Source organism: Abrus precatorius, unplaced genomic scaffold (genome assembly GCF_003935025.1).
Source record: "Abrus precatorius isolate BTA unplaced genomic scaffold, Abrus_2018 Scaffold11, whole genome shotgun sequence".
Lineage (NCBI taxonomy): Eukaryota > Viridiplantae > Streptophyta > Magnoliopsida > Fabales > Fabaceae > Abrus > Abrus precatorius.
In genome coordinates, this window is record NW_020874303.1 from 10,842,034 (window position 1) to 10,867,034 (window position 25,001).

A 25,001-nucleotide genomic window follows, 5' to 3' on the forward strand; every position below is an offset into this window, starting at 1 on the left:
GACAGCAACATTATCATCGGTCCCTATTCCTTCTTCTTATAAACAAGCAATGGAGCATGAGTGTTGGCAGCAAGCTATTGAGACAGAACTCCTAGCACTAGAAGAAAATCAAACATGGGATGTTGTGCCATGTCCCCCATCTGTTAAACCTCTCGGCAGCAAATTTGTGTTCACAATAAAGCTTCGTTCGGATGGATCCATAGACCGTTACAAAGCTCGTTTAGTTGTGCTAGGAAATAAGCAAGAATATGAACTTGACTATGATGAGACTTTTGCCCCGGTTGCCAAGATGACTACTATGCGAACCATACTTGCCCTTGCTGCATCACAATCTTGGCCATTACATCAAATGGATGTCAAAAATGCATTTCTCCACGGGGACCTCAAGGAAGAAGTTTACATTAAACTTCCTAATGGTATGTCCACACATTCGCTTAATGCTGTTTACAAACTAAAATGCTCTTTATATGGCTTGAAACAGGCACCTAGAGTATGGTTTGAAAAATTTCGCTCCACATTACTTGGCTTTTCCTTCACACAAAGCCAATATGATCCGTCTCTTTTTCTACAGAGGACTTCTAACGGCATTTTGGTGCTTATTGTTTATGTGGATGACATTATCGTGACCGGTTCTGATCAAGCCGCTATTTCTAAAATTAAACACTTGTTGCATTCAACTTTTCATATGAAGGAGCTTGGCCACCTCACTTACTTTTTGGGGTTAGAAGTACATCATCAACCTAAAGGGATATTTTTAAATCAGCAAAAGTATATTCAGGATCTGGTTCAGTTAGCTGGCCTCACCAATGCAACCTCTGTTGACACCCCGATGGAAGTTAATGTGAAATATAGCAAAGATGAAGGTGAACTTCTCCCAGATCCCACTTTATATCACAAACTGGTTGGTAGTCTTATCTATGTGACTATCACTCGTCCGGATATTTCTTTTACTGTCCACACAGTGAGTAAATTCATGCAATCTCCTTGACATTTTCATCTTTCAACAGTACACCACATCATACGATACCTCCTTGGCACCTCCAAACATGGTCTATTTTTTCCTGCTAATTCATCTCTCCAACTCCAAGCATATAGTGATGCTGACTGGGCTGGCTGTCTAGACACAAGGAAATCAACTACTGGCTGGTGTATGTTTTTGGGTAATGCTCTAATTTCATGGAAATGCAAGAAACAAGATTCAGTTTCCAAGTCATCCACTGAAGCAGAATATCGTACAATGTCTACTGCATGCTCTGAAATAATTTGGTTACGTGGTCTCCTTATAGAGCTTGGATTCTCTCAAACCCAACCAACTCCGCTGCATGCTGACAACACCAGTGCCATACAAATTGCAGCAAATCCAGTTTATTATGAACGCACGAAGCACATTGAGGTTGATTGTCATTCTATTCGAGAAGCCTATGATCGCAAAATTATTACTCTACCTCATGTCTCAACATCTATGCAGATTGCTGACATTTTCACTAAAACTTTGACACGTCAGCGGCACAATCTTCTTGTTGGTAAATTGATGCTTGTAGACTTGCCAGCATCAATTTGAGGAGGGATGTCAATGGAATTGATGAGCAAATTTTCTAGTCATTAAAACCAGCAAATTCACAGCTGGACATTTAATATGCAATTGTATTGTACAGCTGTAACTGTTATTCTTTTCTTAATTAGGATTGTAACTGTTATTCTCTCCTTAATTAAGTTGTAGGATAAATGTAAATATAGCCGTTTAGCTAATTATTGGGCTGAAAATCAGCTTGTATTAAACAGTATATATAGAGAATTCTCCAGCAGGAGAAGACAGTTTTTCTGCCTACATTTCTCTAAGTTTGACAAAACAGTCACATTTCAACAAAATGAAATGCAAGGAAAATAATGGATGATATGAGTAAACATTCACTTTAGTCCTTTAAATGTGCAACGTCTACAAATTAATCCTCTAAATTTTAAATGTTAGTCCCTATTAGAAAAATTGAATCTAACTTACTCTTAAAAGTTAGCTTGTAAAAGGAAGACTATCCAAGTCCTTATAAGGAGTATTTTGACTTTATTCTTGGCCAATGTGGGACATTTTAACACACAACTCTCATGCTCAAGGCTGAACATCTAGTGTGTAATATTTGCAAGACTAGACATTTGTGGACAGCCCAACATTCAAACTAGATAAGTTCTGATACCATATTAAGAACTTGAGCCTCACTCACTCCCAAAAGCTAGTTTAAAGAAGGAGAAGGACTACTCAAGTTCTTATTAGGAGTATTTTGACTCTATTCTTAACCAATATGAGAGATTTTAACAGTCTCTAAAATTAAGAGTCATCAATCATTTTAGTCCTTGTCGTCAAAAAACATTCAAATATGACAGTGGAATAATGATTTATCACGTGAAGTAATATGTTTAAATCCACTTTAGACAAAAAATAATGTTTTAGCATCTCTCAAAAATAGTTAATATTCATCTTTGACTTTTGAAATTTTTGAGCTTTAATTTCCCTTCCTCTTCTTCCCTTCTGCTTTTTCTTCTTTCTTGGCACTTATTAATCTTCTTCCTCTTCGACTTCACCGCCAAGATCTAGGTAAGCTCATTCTACTACCAACACAATCACTTCCCCTGTCACTACAACACCACCTTCACACTTATTCATCTCAAATTGCAACAACAATCAAAGTGGTACACGTCGCTGCTGCTCCATCATAGCTTCTGCCACCTACAGCACCTGTTTTGATTTTCCAATGGCCATGGGCATCCACTCCAGCAGGGACCTGTTTAGCAACAAGATACAATACAAACTCGTCCTCGAATGTAAGCAAAGCCAAAAATTCAAGCAAGAGAGGAATGGGGAAACTTGTAGATCTAGATATTGAATGTCATAACATTTGGATATATTTAACGTTTTCTGCGATTCTTTTACTTCTCATCCATCATGTTGTGGAGATCTTGAACGTCATTGTTGCTGCAGCCAGAGATGGATAAGTGTCCAAAGAAGAAGACGAAGCAAAATGAAGAAGAGAAAGGGAAGTTAAAGTTCAAAATTTAACGAAAAGAATGAACTATAATTGGAAAATCCTAAAACGATGTTTTGGGTCTAGATTGGACTCTTACTTGTCACTTAACATGACAAATCATCACTTTTGTAAAAAGAGAGAAAAGTAAGAGAACATGTGGATGAATCTATGTGTTTCAATTACACAACAGAACATATATTTATATTAATAATAGCAATAATTACAAAATATTTATAGAATATGCAGTTACCTAATTAACATAATTACAAAGATAAACATGTCTTATTACTATAATTACATATATTTAACAACTGCGTTGCTCAATTTTAACATTTCTTGACGACAACTAAATTGATTGATTGACTGTTGTTAGTTTTAGGAATTAACATTTAGAATTTCAATTTTAGAGGACTAACATTGGTCACATTGCACATTTCAAGAACTAAAGAGAGGGTTTACCCTATAATTTATACACACGTAATATAGGTATATTCCAACCACTTGGTCATAGTGTAGAATATCTATACCATGTTGAAACACATAAAATTTAATCGTGCAAATCTTAGGATTTCAATTCTAGATCCATGGGGACACAAATTTATTAAAAATTGATTCATTAAAACAAAATCTAAACTTGAAGACTTTAAAAATGGAAATATAATTTCATTAGGTCTAAACTTCATGCATCGTTGAACTCCAGTCATATAACCAACAAAACAACTTACCTGGTTATATGCTATATTTCCCATAGCTTGTTTCCCCATTGCACACTACAGTGAGCAAAACAAAAGTTATTTTAGGTTTGAAGAGGAACACATTTCAGTCATAGAAGTGCAATATCTCAGGTAGCTTAGCTATACATAGAGGGAGAAACAACCTGATACGTATTTCTAGGTGACTGATTATGATGAGGATATGGAATTAGCCCTGCAATAACTCCTAAGATGGTGAAAGGCTCAATCTCAATATGAGTTGTTTCTGATGTGGCATCTCCTTCATATAAAGCAATCTGCAGCAAGGAAGAAAAGGTAACAGAGGTTACGGATTATCACTATCAGGAATAAGATTTCAATGATAAAAGAAGCTACTAGTGACTAGGGAAGAACAAACCAATGCGTTATTTTCCTCATTGACATCAAGATACTCAATCAAGCCATCTCGTAAAAAATCATCAAATGTTGTAACTCCATCCTGAAAAAGTGTAAAAGAAATTTTCAAAATCTACTTTCTTTAGTTTCCAGGATGAAAGCACATGATACACTTACCATTAACTCTTTCATATGATGCTCTTTGACTCTTGATATTCCCTTGTCAGCAATGACAAGGGGACGACAAACTCTACCACCATCAGAAGCTAAGTAGACACAATGCTGTAAACAGGCTTGTCCATTAATACCAACATTCATTCACATATTTTTAACATTAAAATAACTGTTGAAAATTAATATTTAAATGAAAATCACCAATATGATTTAGAGCAACCCCAAAAATATTTTCAATCTTGATATTGACATTTTAAATTTTAAATAGTAGTTGAAGCTTTTATTGACATTTAAAGAAAAAACCCCAAAATCAAGCACATAATATGGATAAAAAAGATTATTATCATCTTTATAAATATGAAACACAAATTAAAGCTTAAAGCAAGCAAGAATTTATCCACCAAATAACAACAGGAAAACAACAAAAACAAAGGGGGTAGGGAATCAGAGGAAAAACAACTGCAGCAGAATTATTCACCTGTTTTTCATTGACATAGACACACACAAACTCGCCAATTTTACCAGCTCTCCGCAACTTCCTAATTGCAGTAGCAAAGCGCTTGAATAAAAAAGGTTAACAATAAATGAGAATATAATCATGAATAAATATTATTATGAATTATACATTCGATAAAAGAGAGACAAACACCTGTGGCCTCCTATGCTTGCCCAGGATCAAACCATTAAAAATGACAAGAAAGGAATCTGGTGTATGAAGCTCCTCGGCAGAGAGAAGTTCCATGTCTTCAACACCCAAAGAATAGCACTATCACAAAACAATGAAACACTATAAATCGCAATGTATCACACACTAAACAAATGAAGTATATGGAAATTTGTATTTTACACCTAAATCAAACAATACTCAATAAAATAGCAAAGTGACTATTTCAATAACTTTTTTTATTTTCTTTTATGATTAATAACTTTTTTATTAAGAGAAGACTTTTGCAGAAAAAGAAAGGAAGAAAAGAAAACTACTGGGAAGGACAAGGTAGAAAATCAATACTGACAGCTGTCAGTTAGTAATAACAACATAAGAAACTAATTACCTAACTTCTAGAAGTGCATAATAAGGGAAACTCAGTTAGAGTTAGGCTTATACTCTTAACAAACATGATACAAATACAACTGACAGGAACAATTAAGCAAATTATTTGCCCTTGCATGTACAAAGGATAATACTGCATAATAAGCCCTCTAAAGTCTGAAGTACCACCCATGGCTTGGACAATAAACATCTTTATCTCAGCCATTGATTCTATGAAAGTCCTAACATCAGTACATGAAGCTGAAATTTCAAGGGAGGTGTATCTTAAAAATTGGGTGGTTTAGTCTTAAGTTGATTTTTCTTTAGTCCTTTACTACTCTTCCTCTGATTCCATCTCATGAATTGAATTTGTACATCCTGAGTATTTTAAAATTATTCAAGATTGATTATTAATAGGAAATCCACATCAAGGTACTACATGTTATTAGATGGTCACTTGGTGATTGGGGAAGCAAAATGTTATTGCAGAATCATGTACAGAGACAAAATTTAGAGCTATGGCTTGGTTAGTGAGTTATTATGGATAAAGACCTCTCCATATTTGATGATCGGAGAAAAAAAATATGAAATTCCCATGAAGTTATTTTGTGATGACAAGTTTGCCATTAGTATTTCTCACTGCTAACAATCGAACCCATCATGATCAGACAAGACCATATAGAGATATGATGTGCGCATAGATGACAGATAATTATTGTTCAAACCTATGCCCAAATCTAATAAATTCATGCATTTTACTAGTCTTTATCATTTACTTTTATTCTTAGTTCAGACAACTGTTTGTTTTTATACTTTTCAATGTAGTTGGTGTGGTAAATCAAGATTGAGAGCTATTGAGGCCAAAAAGAGAAAGAATTAAACTTTCTAGAAAGTTTTCTGCTGGATGCCTGTGGTTGCAACGTGTTTGTGGTCAAATTTCATGTTGAAAGCCTTCAAAATTGGAATTCCATAGAGTTCCACAGGCAGCCTGTGAAAATTTCCACAATTGTTGTTCAAGCTCCCTCAAGAAGCATCAAGAAAACAAAGTTATAAAAGTTTCACACCCTGCCTGTGGACAATACACAAGCGTGGGTTGCAACCGTGGTGGTTGTGGTCAAATTTCATGTTGAAAGCCTTCAAAATTGGAATTCCATAGAGTTCCACAGGCAGCCTGTGAAAATTTCCACAATTGTTGTTCAAGCTCCCTCAAGAAGCATCAAGAAAACAAAGTTATAAAAGTTTCACACCATGCCTGTGGACAATACACAAGCGTGGGTTGTACTTCCTAGGCACAATTTTACATGTTTTTAATCAATTTTAAGCAAGCCAAAAAGGGTTTTAACAACCCTAATTATAAATAGAAATGTGAGGGCAAAATAAAGGGACAATGACTGAGATTAAAGTGCCAAGAACAAACAAGAAGGTTGGGAATTCATCAAGAAGGAGGCTCAATGCCATAGATATTACAGTTTTCTCTTCTTCTCTTTATCTTTTGTATTGGCTTCTTTATGTTTTCGTTATTTGGATTATATTCATGGATTGTACACCAAATATGACTGAGTGATTCCTTTGTCTAGAATTTAGGATAGCCTAATTTGTAAGATGGTTGTGTGTTGCATTTCCTTTCGAGCTTATTGGTGTTTTATAAATTTTTATTCAATTTACAGAGTTCTTAATACTTGCAATTTTTTTTAAAAATAATGTTTGCATGATCTCAGACATTAGGGAAAGGACTGAAAGGAGAACCTTGATGTTAGAATACATAAATTGAACTCAGGGTTTTAATCATGATTCATGAAAGTAAGTTTGAGCCTTTGAGAGCAAAATTGAATCATCATAGAACTCTAAAGAATTTGGTTAAATACAACTTCCAAGAAAGTAAGAGTTGTTTAATTAAACATGTATTACGAAAAGAACCAATAATTACCTACGAATAATTCACCTTCAAAACTTATAAAATTCAATATGAGCAATTATCTATTTAGCTTCATCTATGCAAATTTGCAATGAACCTAATGCATTCTAATCTCACCAATCTTATTTGCTTTCAAAATTCTTTCTTTTGCAATCTTATGTTCTTTCTTTATTTCAAAATTCATTCAGTGTGTTTTAAATAATTGAATTGTGAGAAATTGGTACTCAACAACACAGTCCTTGTGGATACAATACTTTTCTTTACTACTTGAGAACCTTGTGTACTACAGCGATATCAAGTTTTGGTCGAGAACTGTGATCTATTTCATTTCCTCTTTTACCCAAAGGACTAGAAGTCTTTGGAACATAGCTGAGATAGATCCTTAGTATTAAGAAACTTGGGTTTAGCTCGTTCCCAAAAGTTAGCTAATAAAAGGGCTACCCTAACCCTTATAAGGAGTATTTTGGCTCTATTTTTAGTGAATATGAGATATCTTAACACACACCCCTCACGCCCAAAACATCTGGTGCGTGAAGTTTGCAAGACTAGGCATCTACAGATGGCCGCCGTTGGCTGCCACTGCCACAACGTCGCAGGGAGTTTATCAGGTTGTGGTAGTTGTGGGAGTTAGAAGCCATGACGAGAGCAGTTCGCATGCCTATCACGTGATTTGGGGAAGGGAAGGTAAAATAACTCTATTCTATTTTACTAAAATGATGCATTTTGAATTAACCTTTTATGAATCTTATATATCTGATGAACTTCATCTTCCCCGCACATTCCTCTCACACTGCAACAAAAGTCGGGTTGAGGCAAAATGGTTTCTCACTCTCTTCCCTCCTCACTAGTTCACCCATTCAATTTTGCCGGCCAAACCAAATTCAATTCAATTCTAGCCTCAACAAAATTTTGAAAATGCCATAAATCCCACTATTTGGGTATAATAACATCTATAATCAATAAATCGTTTACAAAAGTAGTCATACTAATAAACAATAAAAGGGAAATTTCATCAACCAATAAAATCACATAGAACATACCAAAGAAACCAAGGGGGCCTCCTCATCATCAGTTGTGACATGAGTCATCAAAGCCAAGTTCTTTACAAGCCCACAAGATTCACCTTCAGGGGTATCACAAGGACAAAGCATGCCCCACTATCAAATGTAGAGATAAAACATGAAGGTATGAGTTCCTAAGTAGATAAGATTTTATAATTTAGAATAAAAATCCTAAGCTAAATAATACAACAACAAAAGCCTTTTCCCACTAGGCAAAGGTCAAGTAGAAAGATAAAAAGATCCAAGCATTTTCTATACAACCAACTATACAACATTAAGATGATCCATCAAAATGTTACCAATTGGATTGCAGCTCACCTGACTAGGCTGCAAAGCTCTAGGTCCACTTACTTTCCTAGACTTCTCGAACTGTGGTGAGATTCTTGTCATGTGGCCCAAAGCACCAATAAATGATAACCTTTGTAGTACCTGTAAGTACAGAAATTTCATCAGAGGAAATATGTCATATATAATAGATGATTCCAAGCCCCTTAGGTACGTCCCTTGGTACCTAAGCCAGACCAATTGACTTTTTTTATAATAAACCCAAAAGATATGAAGGAAATAATAGAAAGGGTAACAACATCCAACCTGTGTCATTCCTTTCCTTTCCATTCTGAACCTTTTTACTTCAAAATTACCAGTGGAGAGAGTCCTTTCCAAACCTAGAGTGATGATATCTCGACCAAGAAGCTGTGGACATTCCAAAAGAAAAAATGTAAATAGAAAACCAGTTGCCAGACACAGTAAGATCAGTTGGGAAGAACAAAGCAATAGACAAGAAGTCTGAACAAACAAACTAATAAAATCAGCAAGTATCTCTTTCAGGTGTACAAAAGCAAACTACGGTTAAAAGAATTACATGATCATTGATGACACATGAATAAATCAAGTTTCAGCTACTTCTCAACTTTAAGAGTCCCAACAAACCATCAGTCCATCAAGATCAGAAACTAGCCAGAAAGTCACATTATGTTCAGATGTTGACTGTTTGTCAACACTCAACATCATGTGTTAAAGCATGCACAAGTTTATCTATAGGGATTATCAGCCAAAGACTACTACGATTTTCAAGAGTTTTTTGGTGTCAGGTTAGGGACCGAGTACACAAACAAGTTACTGAACTCATAAAACTTCATCTGTAGTGCTGGCAACAAGTTGATCTTCTGTCGTCAGAATCAGATGCCTAGTCAACATCACAAATGCGATCAGACTTAGAGGAGACCCTGAGATAGATGATCTTAATAAAAGACCCTGAGACATTGTACCTACCTTAGGATTCTTGTTACAGCATTCCCATGTTCTTGTAAAGGTTGAGAAAGAAATTAACACACTTTATTAACAGAGAAGCTAATTACTGATCAAGTTATCTCAAGATAATCAGAACCAAGCTTACTGCCACTTGATCGTGCAAAGCTACAAACAGTATTGAGTGGATTTCACTGTGTGATGGAATTAAAATGAGTTTGAATTTTGTCCCAAACTTTATAAAAGTCACCAAGACCAACAACATGAGCCAGAATCAAGTCAGAGAGGGATGAGAGAAGCAAAGAGTCTTGTTGATACCACTCCAGTTAAGTTGGATTGACATTGTCAGTTTCTCAGTCAGCTTCAATAAGATATCAGAAAGGGAAGGGACTTGGGGATTCATGATATATTTCTGCAATTTGTGGCCTCAAATCACATCAGCTTGTTGAAGCCATTGAAGGAAATTCATTTCATGAAGTTTGATGGGAAGAATGTGAGTGTATTGTATTTTGGATAGAAACCATGGTTACTGGTTAGGATTGAACAAAGCTTTGAGATACCATGTAAGAATTTGAGATGGAGAGAAAAGTAAACTTTGTATTATGAATTAATCAATTGACAAGCATAACCAATATTTATACTTGTAAAACAGCCAAACTATTAGATGACAGTTATAACAGAAAACAGAAATTTATAAAACTGAAACCTACAAAGAAACCTAACAGTATTCTAGGCAGTACTGATCTCACATAACAATATATTTGCACATTATGGAGATTGTAATAAGTAGACAATCAAAATTATGGCACAGAATTTTCACTTTTTGGTTTTGCCATAGGAACAATTTTAACAAGACATAAAAGGACAACCAATACATAATTATTAACCAAAAAAAAAAAAAATCAACTTGGACTATAAGTCCAAAATAAACAAGAAGAAAATGAGATGAAAGAGAACTGTATCAACACAACTCTCTAAAGTGACTAGCCAAAGCATCCAATGGCAACATTGGATTTTATGTAAGAAAGTCTTATACATTGAAGAGTGCTTACATGACAAATGTTAAACCTCTTAGCCTTGTCCGGCTTATCTAACATTTTGTCCGTCAAATTCTTAACTTCAGTTGTCATAGACTTAAAGAGATCCTACAAGTGACAGAAAAATAACAATTAATACAATTCAAAAATATGCAAAGTATATCTACGCTGACTACACAAGTCAGGAAGTTATTAAATCAAATAAGGTAGTACCTCAAAAAGCAGAGATATTAACTGGCCAGATAACTCCAACCTCTTGTTCCCCACATAATCCTACAATATAAAAAACAGTTAGCAAATGATCACTAACTCTTTTCATTCAACGCAAATATCAAAAGCTTATAGCAAGCTAGTGGAAACAACTGTCACCAAATGACGATTTCCAGAAGTAGAAAAAGATTCTCTAAGTAAGTTAAGTTCTATTGTACTTTGGAATACATTGTTTCCTTATAGATAAGGCTGCAGGGTAAAATGATACTTCACATTCATAAAAGCCCAGGGTTTCTCTACAATCCTTTACAGATACACCATACCAGATCTGACGCTATCCTAGAGATTTGTTAGGAAAACAATGTGTCTTACCATCAATCCACCAATCATTTTTTTGTTGTGTGATTAATCAATTTAAACAAGTTCCATGAAATAGTCATTCTGATTGGAAAACAGGAAGTATATTTTGATATGTTCGCCAATTTTAATTTGTGGTGAAACTAATTTCTAGAAGGCTCTTAAAATTTGAGTCTTTCCCATTTAAATCAATTGCGTTATTTAATCCTTTTGTTTTCTCTACTTTCTCTTCGTTCCATCTTATTAATTGGATGCATTTAGATAGATTGCAAACATTTGGTATTTAAATTTAATAGCACAGTCCCTGTGGATTGTTAACATTTTATACTACTTGACATAACCATGCACTTCGTCTACTACAACTCACGGTATTCGAGAGACCAATGCCTAAAGGCCCTAATCCTTTCATCACAAATGATGAAATATCCCTCTCTTAACCCCACCCCTTATTTATAGGCAACATGCCTTATTCAAATTAATTCAACTAACTAATGGGGCATTATCTAACAATACTCCCTCCCTGAAACATTCACCTTGTCCTTAAGGTGAATAGCTATAGCAACTGCAAAACAAAATTGTATTGGGATTCCCTTCATTTGAAACATTTTGATTAAGCCAACTGCCAACCCTGCTACTGCAGCCCCAAAATACCCTCAAGACACAAACAAGTGGCTGCAAGAAATTTCTTCCAATACTTTGTTTTCTTTCATAATTTTAGCCCTGAAACAGAGCATCATTGCCTCTCCAAGTGTATTGGGAAGCCAAGATTTTCTAGGCAAATCATGGTTTGTTGTCATCCTTTCTTCATTACCCAAATGATGCTGCATGTGTTTCTTCATCTCACAACTCAAAATAAAGTCTCCTTCCACAGAAGCAAGCTTGTTTACAAACCTCACAGAACCCCCAATTGTGTCTCTATCTCAACCATTGTCCCAATCCATCGAATTGTTCCATTTTTTTGTTCTTGACCCACAATGTGAACTTGTTCCCTTTGAATTTCTGCCTCTGTCTTTGATTCCTAGATTTCTGGTTTCCATGATTTGTGTTCATTTTCTTAGACCATTCCATGATATTCATTCATCTTCTTAGACAATTGCACATTTTTCTGCATTTGTTTATGGTGTCTAAGCTGCTGGTCTTTTCTCTCAGGATCTTCATCTATTTTTCTGCTTTCTTGCACCCAATATTCTTGTTCCACATCCCCAGCAGATGGAAAAAAATTTGGATCATATTCAGGTTGAAATCTCTTGAGCAACTGACATCACAAAGGTCCAGCAATTTGCCTGTTGATTACTCTGTTACCAGAAAAGCCACCAATTGAGAGCAGCACCTCTCAAAGTTGTTGCAGCCCATGATAGCTTCTCTTCTGCCAATCCAATGGCCTACATTTTTCACTCTCCATCAAATGTTGGAATCATCTTCATGATTTGATACCCACAACTCCAAGATCAGAGCTCTGATACCATTTGATAGACTGGATCAAAACTAGAGTTGGGTTTAGCTACTAGGGTTGGGTTTGTGTGAAAGACCTATGTGATCTATTGAACTAGTGTTGGGTGCCCCCCTAAAAGATGTTCAAACTTCAAATGGCTTTAAAAAGATGGCCAATAGGCTTTTTGTCCTTTTTCAAAATAGTGCTGCAAATTGACAGGAAAGCAGCCATAATTACTGCCACTGCAGGCACAACAGTGAAGTGCGACGCTACAAGGTCACCAGGAGCGGCGCCAGGCTGCAACACCACTATAGTGCACGATTTACTACTTTGGGTGCAACCCAAATAACAAAGGATCTCAAGTCATTGGCTTAACGAAAGAAAATTGAGTCAATTCTCCCTCTAATGTGTTGTTACACTTGGAGATATGTTCTTATCAAAAGCACATTAGCATCCAAGAAATGTAACAAACAAGTTGTTACTATCAAGAACCAATTCTCCTTAAACTTAGTTGCTGGAGATGGAGAAGGCGCATAAATTGTTTTATATGTAACAGACCCTCATGCAAGAGTTCTTTGGGCATGTTACGCAGACAATGCATAAGCGCACCTTATGTTGTGTTGATTTTTTTTTTCAGGGGAAGGGGGCAAAAAGAAAACTTACTAGGGTAGAAGGGAAGAGTGCAAAAAAGGAAAATGCAAAAGCCTCACAAAAGGACAAAAAACAACTAAAAGCTAAAAGATTGGCAAAGTAAAAAAGCACAACAATCTCTCTACATGCCTAACAAAGAGATGAGATGCCTTTAAAGAAACCATCAATAGAGCACCAAGGGAAATTTAAAAACACAACCTTATCTTAAATCAAGTCATAAAGATCAAACCCTCTACACTTAATAAGGAATAACTAATGCAAATTCACAAGGCAGACCTGATACTCTCCACAAACCCCAAGCAAATTATTCCAAAGAAATCTTGGTGCAGAACAATTAAAAGGAGATAAAGCCCAATTTCCAAACTAGAACACCACATTATACACATACGGGAGACAAAGCAGTGAGAGGTATGCACTTCTGCAGCTACTAATTTGTGTTGTCCTATTAAGAACAGCAACCCAGACAAAAGATCTGACCTTAACATATAAGTAATTGTGCTGAAATTCAACTCTCATTTCGAAGAACCAGAAGAAGGGCAGCAAGGATTGAATTTTTTATCATTTCATCATGAAGGCTTTGATACCATATTGACAACCAATTACCCTAAAGGCCTTAATTTTTTAGGCAAAGGTTAATGAATGGTTTTTATGTCTAGGGAGTTTTCAAGTCACATGCAGAAGCAGTATGTTGGACCGCAATATTGGCAACTGATAAAATTATGTGGCTTAAACAGTTGCTTTAGTATTTAAAATTTTAAGAAATTAAGCAACTGATATTACAATGAACCAACCTGGCATATAGCACACAACAGAGTTTATCATTAAAATAGCAAATAGCCAAATACAACAGAGTTTATTCCAAAGAAAAGATTTTGTCTGGATGTAGCACTACTAGTTTATCAATTCAAACGATCAATTAGTTTACATATTCACTAAGTTCCCAGAAATAGCAGCATCCATAACAAGAACAAGCATGGTACACATAATCCACAAGCATCAATTTGAGAAGAGTATAGAAATAGTTTCATATAATCATAGAAATTAGTGTAGTAGTGTATAATATTTCACATGATACTACACAAATGTTTAGTTCACTTAATACCTAGTAGTTTTTCTGTTTTGCAAACAACCTCACTCACTTCAGTTTATGATATGAACTTAACTTTTACAGTTAATTTTAACCTTGGTTTAACATTTTCTTGACCCCAAATGTTTATTCTTTTTGAAGGGGTACTGAATTAAATAATCAGTAAATGATGTTAATCTTAACTGAAAAAGTAATATTTTCAACTTAAATCAAATTTGAATGTGTTAAGAGACACAAGAGAGAGAGAGAGAGAGGAAGATCATTTGAAAGAAAAGTAAAGGTACAAGGGTGTAATATGCATTTTACCCTTAAATATATAAGACTCGTACAATTTGTGTATACTCAGTTACTTTCCACCAATTTGCTTTTACAACTTTCCTTTATTGATTTTGATAGTAGAGACACCAGAAAGCTTTGACGTTGTTCTCATTGTATTTGGTTGGGAAAAAATGCTTGAATATTATTTGTTGTGTTCTACTCATGATTTTTGTAAGGGGGTGTCTTTGTTAGATCACAGAGCTAGGCCAGTTCAGTTGCACGTTTTTCTTTATCAAAGTTTTTTGTTTTCTTTCCTTTGGTTTTGGTTGTGACTTCTTTAGGTCTTGAGGATTTCTTTTCCTCTTTCATACGTAACTTTCTCTTCTATCTTTACATGTTCTTTATTTATCAAGGAAAGGAAGGAAGGAAAGAAGGAACAAAGAAAGAAAGAGATACTACCTTGTCATCCATTGCATCTTTATTTACAATTGCATCCAATATGCGTCTCATCATAACCGCAACATATATACATTTTGGCCGAAAATTATCTTGATTAACCTAATGATAACAGAAGAAACAGTAACAGAGACCAAACCAAACACAACTAAGGTGAATTACATGTATACTAAATAGAATGAAATCAAGTAGTCCTAAAGAAATACACTCAAATTCAAAAGAAGCTTAAGATTCAAAGAAAACTTACAGGCACATTTGCAAGAAATACATCTCTTAGGACTGAAAATGCTCTTCCTTCCTATTTATATAAAAGGTTCAAATAAAAAATCACAAAATTGAAGAGAGATAAGGATTTATATATTACTTTATCCAAAGCATGACATGTACAAAAAATAAACTCAATAGAGAGAAAGAAATGAAACCTTTTCAGATGAATTGTTTGAATACATGGGACGTTTTACCTGATGAATAGACAGGCATCAGCAATAAATACAAAAGAAAAATAAATATTCACCATATTTATGCAAGATTAGAAACATTGTAAAAGGTGTATAAATAAATCAAATTCAGCAACTGTCAGTTATTCCACAAGTACGCACATCACTTGTTTTGAAGATTATTGAACAGTTTTTTCTAACTGATTATAACAGAATAATTCACTAAGAGAAAGAAGACAATCTATAGAATAAGCCATCCACCTGGAATAAGAAAATAGAAGGAGCACAAAACCAGAAAACATTAGTTCAAAAGAGCCCTACAATTTCCTTGTAAGTCTATTGGAACCAACAACCATGCCAGACATACTATAAAGAAAAAGCAACACTATCCAATCACACGTGTGAGGGAAGATATCTCATAATCATGATAATCCTGGAACTTGAACTTCTTTAAGAAATACAGAGACTTGCTTCTTAAGACTCCCAGAAATACTTGTCAATAACAGCAACAGAAAAGATACCCAAGGTTATTCTGAGACCTGAAACCTCCCCCAAATCCTCACTCTACAATTGTCTATCTCTCCCTTGGAAAAAGTGCAGACACTGTAAATAGGCAAACCAAACCTTGTAACTATGGCAATTGCCAATTAGAATACATGTGATTCTTGTTATTATTACACTCTTAACACTCAGATTTTATCATTTGTCTCTCCTTGTCTCTTCCTCTTAACATGAACTTAACTGCACAAAATAAATCCCAAAGATACCTAGTTTGCAGTTTGGATTTCGCTCTAGTATTTTCATAGATAAAACGGGTTGTTGAAAATAAGATTTAAACAAAAGCATAAAAGGACAAAAGGCAGCATGTCTGGATGCTTTAGACTGATATCTGCAATATTGTTTCAGCAGTCTAATGATCTATTGCAATGGAAATATGGAATGCAACTGTCCTAGCAAGATCAGACTACATAAAATAAACATTTCATCATATGGAAAAGCAATCTCTAACAGTAAAATTAACATCTAATAAAGATGAACTTTATAGAAGATGCTCCCTCACACTATTAATTTCCAAGACAACACAATACAAGACTATTTAATGAAGATCAAGTCCACAAAAATGTACTTAGATCAAGGAACCCTCACCAGAAGCGCAGAGGGGTGTATGAAAGCAGGATATTTAAGGACGTTATGTCTATTTTTAGTCCAAATAAAATATAACACAAAAGCCACAGACTTTTTCATGTTGAATAAAGCTCAAATGATACATCCGTCCTGCTCACCAACTTACTTGACACCAAATGTTTTTTATGAGAAGCTATATTATATACTTTACGCCAGTATAAATGAATAAAACGAAATATAGATAACTCTTTTTTAGGTGGCATCAATATGAAGCATTAAAGGTGTATGAAATGAAAAGATATTCAAAACATGGCAACTTGATATTTAACATTAGTGATCCACCTCAATACAAAATAAAAATACAAGAAAAAAATGACAATTAGACAAGAATAAGAAAGAACATCAAACCTTTGAATCAAGGTACTCTAATGCTTGCTCTCGTGTATATACCTTACATTTTGTACATTCCTGATTATTGGGCAAAACATATTTAACAATTCATTGATAACATAAATAACAACATAGTATAGGGTGCATAAGCAAGGATTGAGCGAAGAATCATGTAATGAATCGTAAAAGTCCCTCGCTTATCCAATCTCCTGTAATTATTGAGTGAATTACCTCAATAGAGGGCAACAGTAGCAAACTATAACGAGGATCTCGTCCAACCATTTGTATAACTTCTTGATCACTCTCCATCCCCATGGCTTTCATAACAACCATAAGAGGAACCTATAGGATATTACAAGAGAAAAAATAAACGAAGCCTAATTTGAATGGAATGAGAGGGCTAAAGTAAATAATTAATATTTAAAATGCATAAAAGAGAAAACCTTTTTAGGAAATTGATTCAACTGTAGCCACAGCTTTTCCTTTTCCATCACAATAACAGTTTTTGTTTTTATTTTCTCCGTGCTGCTTGTAACAGATGCAGTAATGCTGACAGCCAAAATAGGAACCCAAATATAACAACATAAAACAAAACCATCGGTAACATCTATATAGTGATATGAATTTACAACTAAATTGAAAGTTATGAATAATATAGTTACATTTTTTGGAAAGAAAAAAGAAAATTTACTGGAGAAATAAGAGGATAAATACAGCTAAGAGAAGAATAAGATAGGATAACCTCCAAAACCACCAAGCCCTATGACCTTATCCATTAAAAGATCAGTTTCTATCAAGCAACAGGACCTAAATTGTTAATTACTCCTAAAAAATGCAATTTTACAGAGCACATGAACATTTATGTATAAGGAACAACCTGCCAGATGCTACGACTTGTCAAACCTATTCTTCTATTTTGGTGATAAGAGGAGAGAAGTCATAGTTAGAGAACAGAACACCAAGCATAAAAACGGAGTGGTAGCAATCCACAAAGAAAAAAATATACAGGAACAAAGCATTAGCTTTCCTCCGTGAAGAAACACTGCTTCTACAATCATATTTTGTACCCGAACGCTACATACTTTTCCTTTGATTCATGTATTGATAGCATACAATATGTATACATTTACAAATTGGTAGAGCACTTTTAAGCAAACCTTCTTTCTGATTCCTCAATACCTTGCTTAAATAGAGCTACTTTACTTTTTGCCAAACCCCGTTGTAACCCAAATTCCCTATAAGGATTAGTCTTTTATATGAACTATGGTGCTTATAGAATTAATACTAATGACATGCCATTATCAACACAGAAATACTAATGACATACTATAGGATATTGAAAAAAATAACAGGTATCATCTAAGATTTTAAATAAGATGCTAAACAATTAATCCATTTTATTTTATATTTCATTATTTTCTAACAGGCAACTGGAAGTTCTTTCAAAACCCATAGAACTGACCACGGTTAAAAGGAAGGAGAGAATAGCAGAGGAACAAACCTAACTAAAAATACAGGGAAACTATTGACAGCTTAATTGCTTGAGAGACGACTCCTAGTAGATGTATATTTATATACAGAAATAAATTCAATCATACACAATAATCAAAAGCCAAATTATCTGTATACAGTGTCTAACTTTAGGAAGGTAAATGAAATTCATCAAACCTTGTTACTACTTTGGCAACACTAAATTACCTAATATGTGAATAAACATTATGTTAGGATCCAATTGCAAGGTAGGGGACTTGAGTCCCAAATTGGTAGTATGAGATTTTAATGTGGGGTTTATAAGGCTTTGGGCTCTACAACTACAACGGCTAGCTTTTGTGGTATGATTCACCAATGTTTCTTATCACATTATCACCTAAGAGCATTGTACTAGACTACCAGGTAGGATAGAAAAGGGGGAAGTGACCAAAACCATACATGTAGACATGCTTGTATGTATTTACAGAGGCAGATATGAAAAAGCAAAGAATAAGGTACAATCATAGTACGATCGGTTACTTACTTTCCTTTCTTGTCAATGTCTATAATTATTCTATTCTTGGAAAGTTGTTCTTGTATCAAAATCACCTGAAATTGATTGGTGTAACCATAATTTGGAAAGGAAAAACAAAAACCATCTAGAAGAAAGATAAAAGGAAAAGTGTTTAGATGAGATCATATATTAACAAAAATGGAAGCTCTTTCTAGGATCCCAAATTAAATAACTAAGCAAGTTTGATATGCCACATGCCAATTTAAAACGGTTATCTATTTATCCTTGTTAACATTAACAATATCAATTTTCATGTTTTCAGGCAGTGTCTCCTGCTTTGAGAATTACGAAAGTAAATAGATGAATATCACCTTCTCAGTCCCTTTGATTACAAAATATCCTCCGGGATCAAGGGGGCACTCACCTAATGAAAAGAAAACTAAACCATGTAAGATTTTATTAAAGAAAAAAGAAATGGGATTAATGGGAAAAATGAACGATAGATGTATTTCAAATTATACAAACCAAGTTTAGCAAGTTCAGCTTCATCTCTCCCATACAAGGCACAACAACAACTCCGCAGCATAATAGGCATTCTTCCAATAATCACCTCATTCTGTGAAAAGAAAAACAAAACCAAAGTTAATAATACAGATCTTTGTCAAATCCAGATTACAGTAGTGTTCAAATACCTTTCTATCTGTTATTGGATTATCATGACTTCCTTGCGTGTACTCAACATCAACAATTATCGGAGCCGCGTACCTTGTTATTATACAGCATAAGATGAATCATTATTCACCAAACAAGTTCAGCCCAACAAAAAATGTGAGATTTGATCTAACTATAACTTTCAATCATTATAAGTATACTCAAAAAAACTGTAAATTCATAGAACTTAACAAGTGAATTATGAGAACATCTTTGCATATTGATTAAAAGTCTATCAATATCCAAGTAATATCCAATTAAAACCATCAGACCATTTTTTGAGGGTAATGAATCTTACGTCTGATCAGTTAAGCGGCATTTTTGAGGAGTGACATCCTCAGAAGAACCATCAACTGTTATTGACGGTTTGCCAATTCTGACATTTAAAAACCTGCAGATACATCAACTCATCAGTAAAACAACCAAAAGCAGCTCAAGAATCGAAAGGCTAAAGAAAAATAGAAAATGTGCTTCAAATTAAACTGCCATGATTTGTCAGAATTAAGTGCTGAAGCAATCAGAGAAGTCATTCATAAACTAAAATATTGACTCCATTCCTCAATTCCACACCGGCCACCCTTAATTTAGATCACTTCAGTTCATAGCATAAAAATTAAAGAATATACAATTGGACAAGCTATACGCAGACCTCCATTCATACCTTAGATGGATGTGCGGGTACCGAGTCGCCACGATAAGATTATTAGCGCGAACGATTTTCTTTATGTCAGTCCTCACAAAATAATTAAAAGAATCCAAATGTTGCTTTACCAATCCCCTAACCTACAAAATTCCAAATTCAGTGACAACCAATTATTTAAAACTAATCACCCGTTGCTATTATCTCATAAACCATAATATAATCATAATGCACACTACAAAATGAGTTTACCTTGAGGAACTCAGGAAGAAGCTGGAACTTGTCAACAGCAGTTTTTATGGGAGCAGTTAGGTACCGTTGGTCAAAGCCAGAATCATCGAAAGGGTGTTCGGTTAACTTGCTACCCCCATTGAACCTTGTTTCACAAAACCAACGTTAGCATAAACAAAATCAAAATATTGAAGAAACAAAACAAGCATCAACCCTAAAAACAAAAGTTTATGCAAGGGAAGATGAAGATAGTTAAATAACAGTGAAAAACAACAGAAGCCAATTATGCCCATTTTCAAACATTGTGTAAAAGGTGATGACTCACTGGTTGGTGCTTTGCTGCAAAGGATCGTGCTTGAGACCCATAGCGATGATGGGTCAGTTGCGGGGTTCGTCTTTGTTCCAAACGAGTCACACACTGCACACAAACTGCAGCGGGAAGAAGAAGGACGTAAAAAGAGGGGTTTATGGGGTTTTATTCAAGGCTTTGAATGGTATCTTCAAAATCAATCATTTATCGAACCGTTGTGATCTATTACTTCTAATTTATATACGTGAACAAATTTAAAAATTTAGAATATCTGAACATCTTTTATTTCTGTTTTAAAAATAGTTACCCCTTTTAAAAATAAAATAATATTTTATTTTTAGAAAAATTAAATAAAAATCAAAATACTCTTTATCATTCATTTTCTCTTTTTAATTTTTGTTTCTTATTAAGATTTTGAGATTAGACCTAGAAAATGATCTATTTATATAAATTATCATTCTGTCTCTTTTATTTATATATTATTTATTTAATTATTTTAATACTCTTTTTAAAATTTAATTAATTAACTTATTTATGATTTATATTTTTTTAACTTTTTTATTTTAAGTTTTAGTCTGTATTTCATGTATTTTATTTTTATTTTATTATTTAAGTTAGTTTTTAAAAAATATTATAAAATTAATTTATTTTTACTATTAATTTTATTGTATTGACTCTTCTATCTTTTTTAATTTTAGGATTTAATTTTTTTATTTAAACTCTAGTGTTATATTAAAATTTAAAAAATAAGTTCAATCCAAAATATATAAATAGAGTACTTTAAGTTTAAATAACCTACTTGTTTAAAGTGTCTTAAACACTTATGAGTTAAGGCACTCTCATTCATTTGTATACTTTTAATTTATTTTTGATTTATTAGTGTAGAATTTTATTATCTTAACATTTTTTAACCAACTTTAACTTGAATCAAACATCTATATTTAAGAGTCGTTCTACCATATATTTGTTTATATTGAAATATTATAGATTAAAGTGAAACACAACATAAAAGTTTTTTAGTTTATGTGTGTAATCAAATGAATGAAGTGTTTAAACATGTTAAAATTCTAATAGATACATTTTTAAACTATTAATGTAGGAATAAAATAGTTATATATTTTAATTTAATCTATCTAATTAATTCTTATTTCTATTCATTCAAATACTACATTATTTATTTTTATTTCATCTCTATTTGATTCCTTTCTATTTTATTCATCTCAATTTCATTTTTTTATCTAAAAAAAATTAATGGTAGAGATAAGGTACAAAAAAAGGATTCCTATGACTTATAGACAATAATTTAGTTGAGAGATTGATTTAGGTTCATGTAATAAAAGCTTAATCTGAGCATAATATACACATCGAACCATTCAAAACCAAATGCCAATAAAACTTGCACTATCTTGCTCAAACATTGTGCAATTCCACTATGATTTGCACTAAAACCAAAATATGCTTATTCAATGGGATCTGGATCCAGTTTTGTTGTAGTGGAAATTAGACATCTAGTTTTATTTTTGCTTAAGTAAAAATGGACTCAAGTGAAAATAGAAAAAACAACAAAATGTTTTTACTCAAAATTAGTTTAAGCGAATTTTGCATTTTTTTTTCTCAATCTTCTCATCTCTTTCTTTCCATGTCTAACACTCTCTTCTCAATCTTCATATTTAATCTTCCTTCTCCTCTCACACCCAACTCTGCTTCCCTTCACCTCATACCTAACTCTTCTTTTCCTCTTTTCATCCCACCTCCATACCCACCTTTTTCTTCTTTTTTTCATACTCAACTCCTCTACCTTCCTCTCCTTCCACCACCACCCGTTCTCCCCATCTCTATCCATTCACAGTCCCCTATTCCCTCACACTCAATCTCCCTCTTTTCAAGTGCATAAATTTGCTTAAACGAATATGCAAAATTTGTTATAGTCAAAAAAATTCACTTAAGCTAATTTAATGTAAAAAATTTGTTGTTTTCTCCATTTTTACTTAAGTAAGTCCATTTTCATTTAAATGAAAATGGACGTTCAGTTACCATCACAACAAGAGGGAATTTGGATCCTATTCAATGGGGTGAAAAAGTCTCTTCTCTATTTTTTTCTATTTTTAATTTTTATTATGACAAGAATGGAAAATATGAGTAATAGAAAGAGAAAAAAAAAATTAACGAGATTGAATTAATGTGACATACTTCCACATGTAAATTGAGAGAATTTTAAAAGTGTTTTTTCAACTTTTAAAGCTTACATACATAATGATTTGTAACTCACTATAACAACTCATTTAAACAATAACGACTAAAATTCAAGAGACAATAGAAAAATTGAATCATTCACAAATTTAAGGCATCTCATCAACAATCAAGAAATTTTCTTTCTTGTAGTAAAAGCATTTAACCTCACTATTACTTCCTTTTTTTCTATTTCTGTTTCTACTAACTGTTAGATCTATATTATCTATAGATAAATTAGAGACCATCCACCTTACAACCATCATAGAAAAGGTTAAAGGATCCTTCCAAGTTGCATCTCATAGAGCTTGATGACTCCATCTAGGCAATGTATCAAATAAGTAATCTCTTTGAAGGCATGTGTCCTTTTTTGCTTGATTGTTTATTGCTCTTAGCTGCAAAAAAATTATGCTAAAGCCAGAATTGATTTGAAGGAACATGTAAGATCTGGAGAAGTATTGTTATTGAAAGCATAGAATAGCATGGTTGGAACTTGCATTTGAAATTTTGGATGCCTTTTACAAGTTTGCAGTTTTTCTCCCATGCATAGGTTTGTCTTTACCATATTCTTGGGATTTATAGTATACTAAATATGTAAACTAAATAAGGTGTAAGGTGGGGTCTATTCAAACTTGAACAATTTAATTTAAATTAATAATTAAAAGCTTAATTAAGTATTTGGTCTTTACAAAAGTTACATAACTTATACTTAGTTTATATAAAATATTTTGTTAGAAAATACTCTTTACTTTTTTCTTTGTATTTTGTTTTTAGTTTCTCTAGTTGACGTGGTCCATTTGGATAATGTTAAGTGTTAACTTTTGATTGGATCAGTAAAAATAAAGTTAGCGAAAAAAAGTAGGTATTATATCTTAACAAATTTTTTTTTATAAAATTAAGTCTAAATTATGTAACTTTTGTAAAAATTAAACACTTAACCGAGACAATAAAAAAATAAAATAATTTAAATAGTTGGATTGCTTTAAATCTAAACAGAAAAATCTAAATGAGTTGTAACATTTGAAAATCAAATTATCCAAACAATCAATATATATGAAAAAATTAAGATTTATATGCTTATATAATAGAAAAAAGTTCATCAAAAGAGCAGCCCTCAAGATTTATGTGACTATTAATATTATTATTATACTTAACTATATTTAAAGATTATTAATTTAAAATTTATTGGATTATGATGAATTTTAAATTTATTTAAAATATATGATAACATTTAATAGTTTTTGTAAATCTCTTTTTATTTTATATGATTTTTTTAATATTCTTTATTTTTTGATAAAAATTAATGACACGACGACCAGACCCAAATCAATCCAAATTTTATAATATCTGTTTTGGTTGGGTTAGAAAAAAAAATATAAATCTAACCAATTCAATGATTTGGAAATTATTTTTCTTTAAAGGCGAATCAACCCGTCTAATTACACTTGTAGCCCAAACCATAAAGGGCGAGTGTAAGGACAAAGCAAGAAAGTATATTCAAATGTCAGCATTACATACGGAGGATCTTTTAGTTTCTTTAGGTGCAATGTAGACTTGTATGGTTGGCTCGGTATTGATTTACTCTTACTTATACAATGGAAAAGAAATAGTCCAAAATAAGTATAAAAATGTTGGTGTGTTTAAATTAAATTTTAAATTAGTGATAATGTTTGACATGATTGTGTCTTTTTTATTTTAAATTTTATGGAATTTTTAATTCTTAGATATATTTAGTTCTCATAATTTTGGGACTTTTTGACAAAAATAAATAAATAAATAAATTTATTAAAATAATGTTAAAAATTATTTACTTATTAGGAGTATTTTTTTGATCATGTCATTAGCAAGTTTTATTCCTCCTAAATATGATACTTATTTAAAAATTAAATAAAATTTACATCTTAAAAGTGCAATATAATATTT

At 33.1% G+C, this 25,001-nt stretch overlaps 1 protein-coding gene across 1 annotated transcript in view; it reads right to left on the reverse strand.

Annotated features, from left to right (window-relative positions):
• The window catches only part of LOC113853684 (DNA-directed RNA polymerase III subunit 2), a 43,136-nt gene extending 22,081 nt beyond the window's left edge, over positions 1 to 21,055 (reverse strand). Inside the window, exons 1-25 of the mRNA XM_027484202.1 lie at positions 20,865 to 21,055; positions 20,561 to 20,684; positions 20,330 to 20,451; positions 19,967 to 20,059; positions 19,650 to 19,722; positions 19,483 to 19,573; positions 19,329 to 19,381; positions 18,988 to 19,052; positions 17,417 to 17,522; positions 17,205 to 17,315; positions 16,992 to 17,051; positions 15,444 to 15,482; positions 15,269 to 15,319; positions 15,025 to 15,123; positions 10,784 to 10,843; positions 10,586 to 10,678; positions 8,877 to 8,978; positions 8,604 to 8,714; positions 8,265 to 8,381; positions 4,929 to 5,045; positions 4,758 to 4,838; positions 4,283 to 4,387; positions 4,128 to 4,208; positions 3,895 to 4,026; positions 3,743 to 3,787 (exon numbers count right to left, since the gene is read on the reverse strand). Of these exons, the coding sequence (XP_027340003.1) occupies positions 3,743 to 3,787; positions 3,895 to 4,026; positions 4,128 to 4,208; positions 4,283 to 4,387; positions 4,758 to 4,838; positions 4,929 to 5,045; positions 8,265 to 8,381; positions 8,604 to 8,714; positions 8,877 to 8,978; positions 10,586 to 10,678; positions 10,784 to 10,843; positions 15,025 to 15,123; positions 15,269 to 15,319; positions 15,444 to 15,482; positions 16,992 to 17,051; positions 17,205 to 17,315; positions 17,417 to 17,522; positions 18,988 to 19,052; positions 19,329 to 19,381; positions 19,483 to 19,573; positions 19,650 to 19,722; positions 19,967 to 20,059; positions 20,330 to 20,451; positions 20,561 to 20,684; positions 20,865 to 20,905 (2,172 nt within the window). The 5' untranslated portion in view covers positions 20,906 to 21,055. The remainder of the gene's footprint in view (positions 1 to 3,742; positions 3,788 to 3,894; positions 4,027 to 4,127; positions 4,209 to 4,282; positions 4,388 to 4,757; positions 4,839 to 4,928; positions 5,046 to 8,264; positions 8,382 to 8,603; positions 8,715 to 8,876; positions 8,979 to 10,585; positions 10,679 to 10,783; positions 10,844 to 15,024; positions 15,124 to 15,268; positions 15,320 to 15,443; positions 15,483 to 16,991; positions 17,052 to 17,204; positions 17,316 to 17,416; positions 17,523 to 18,987; positions 19,053 to 19,328; positions 19,382 to 19,482; positions 19,574 to 19,649; positions 19,723 to 19,966; positions 20,060 to 20,329; positions 20,452 to 20,560; positions 20,685 to 20,864) is intronic.
• Positions 21,056 to 25,001: the final 3,946 nt, after the last annotated feature.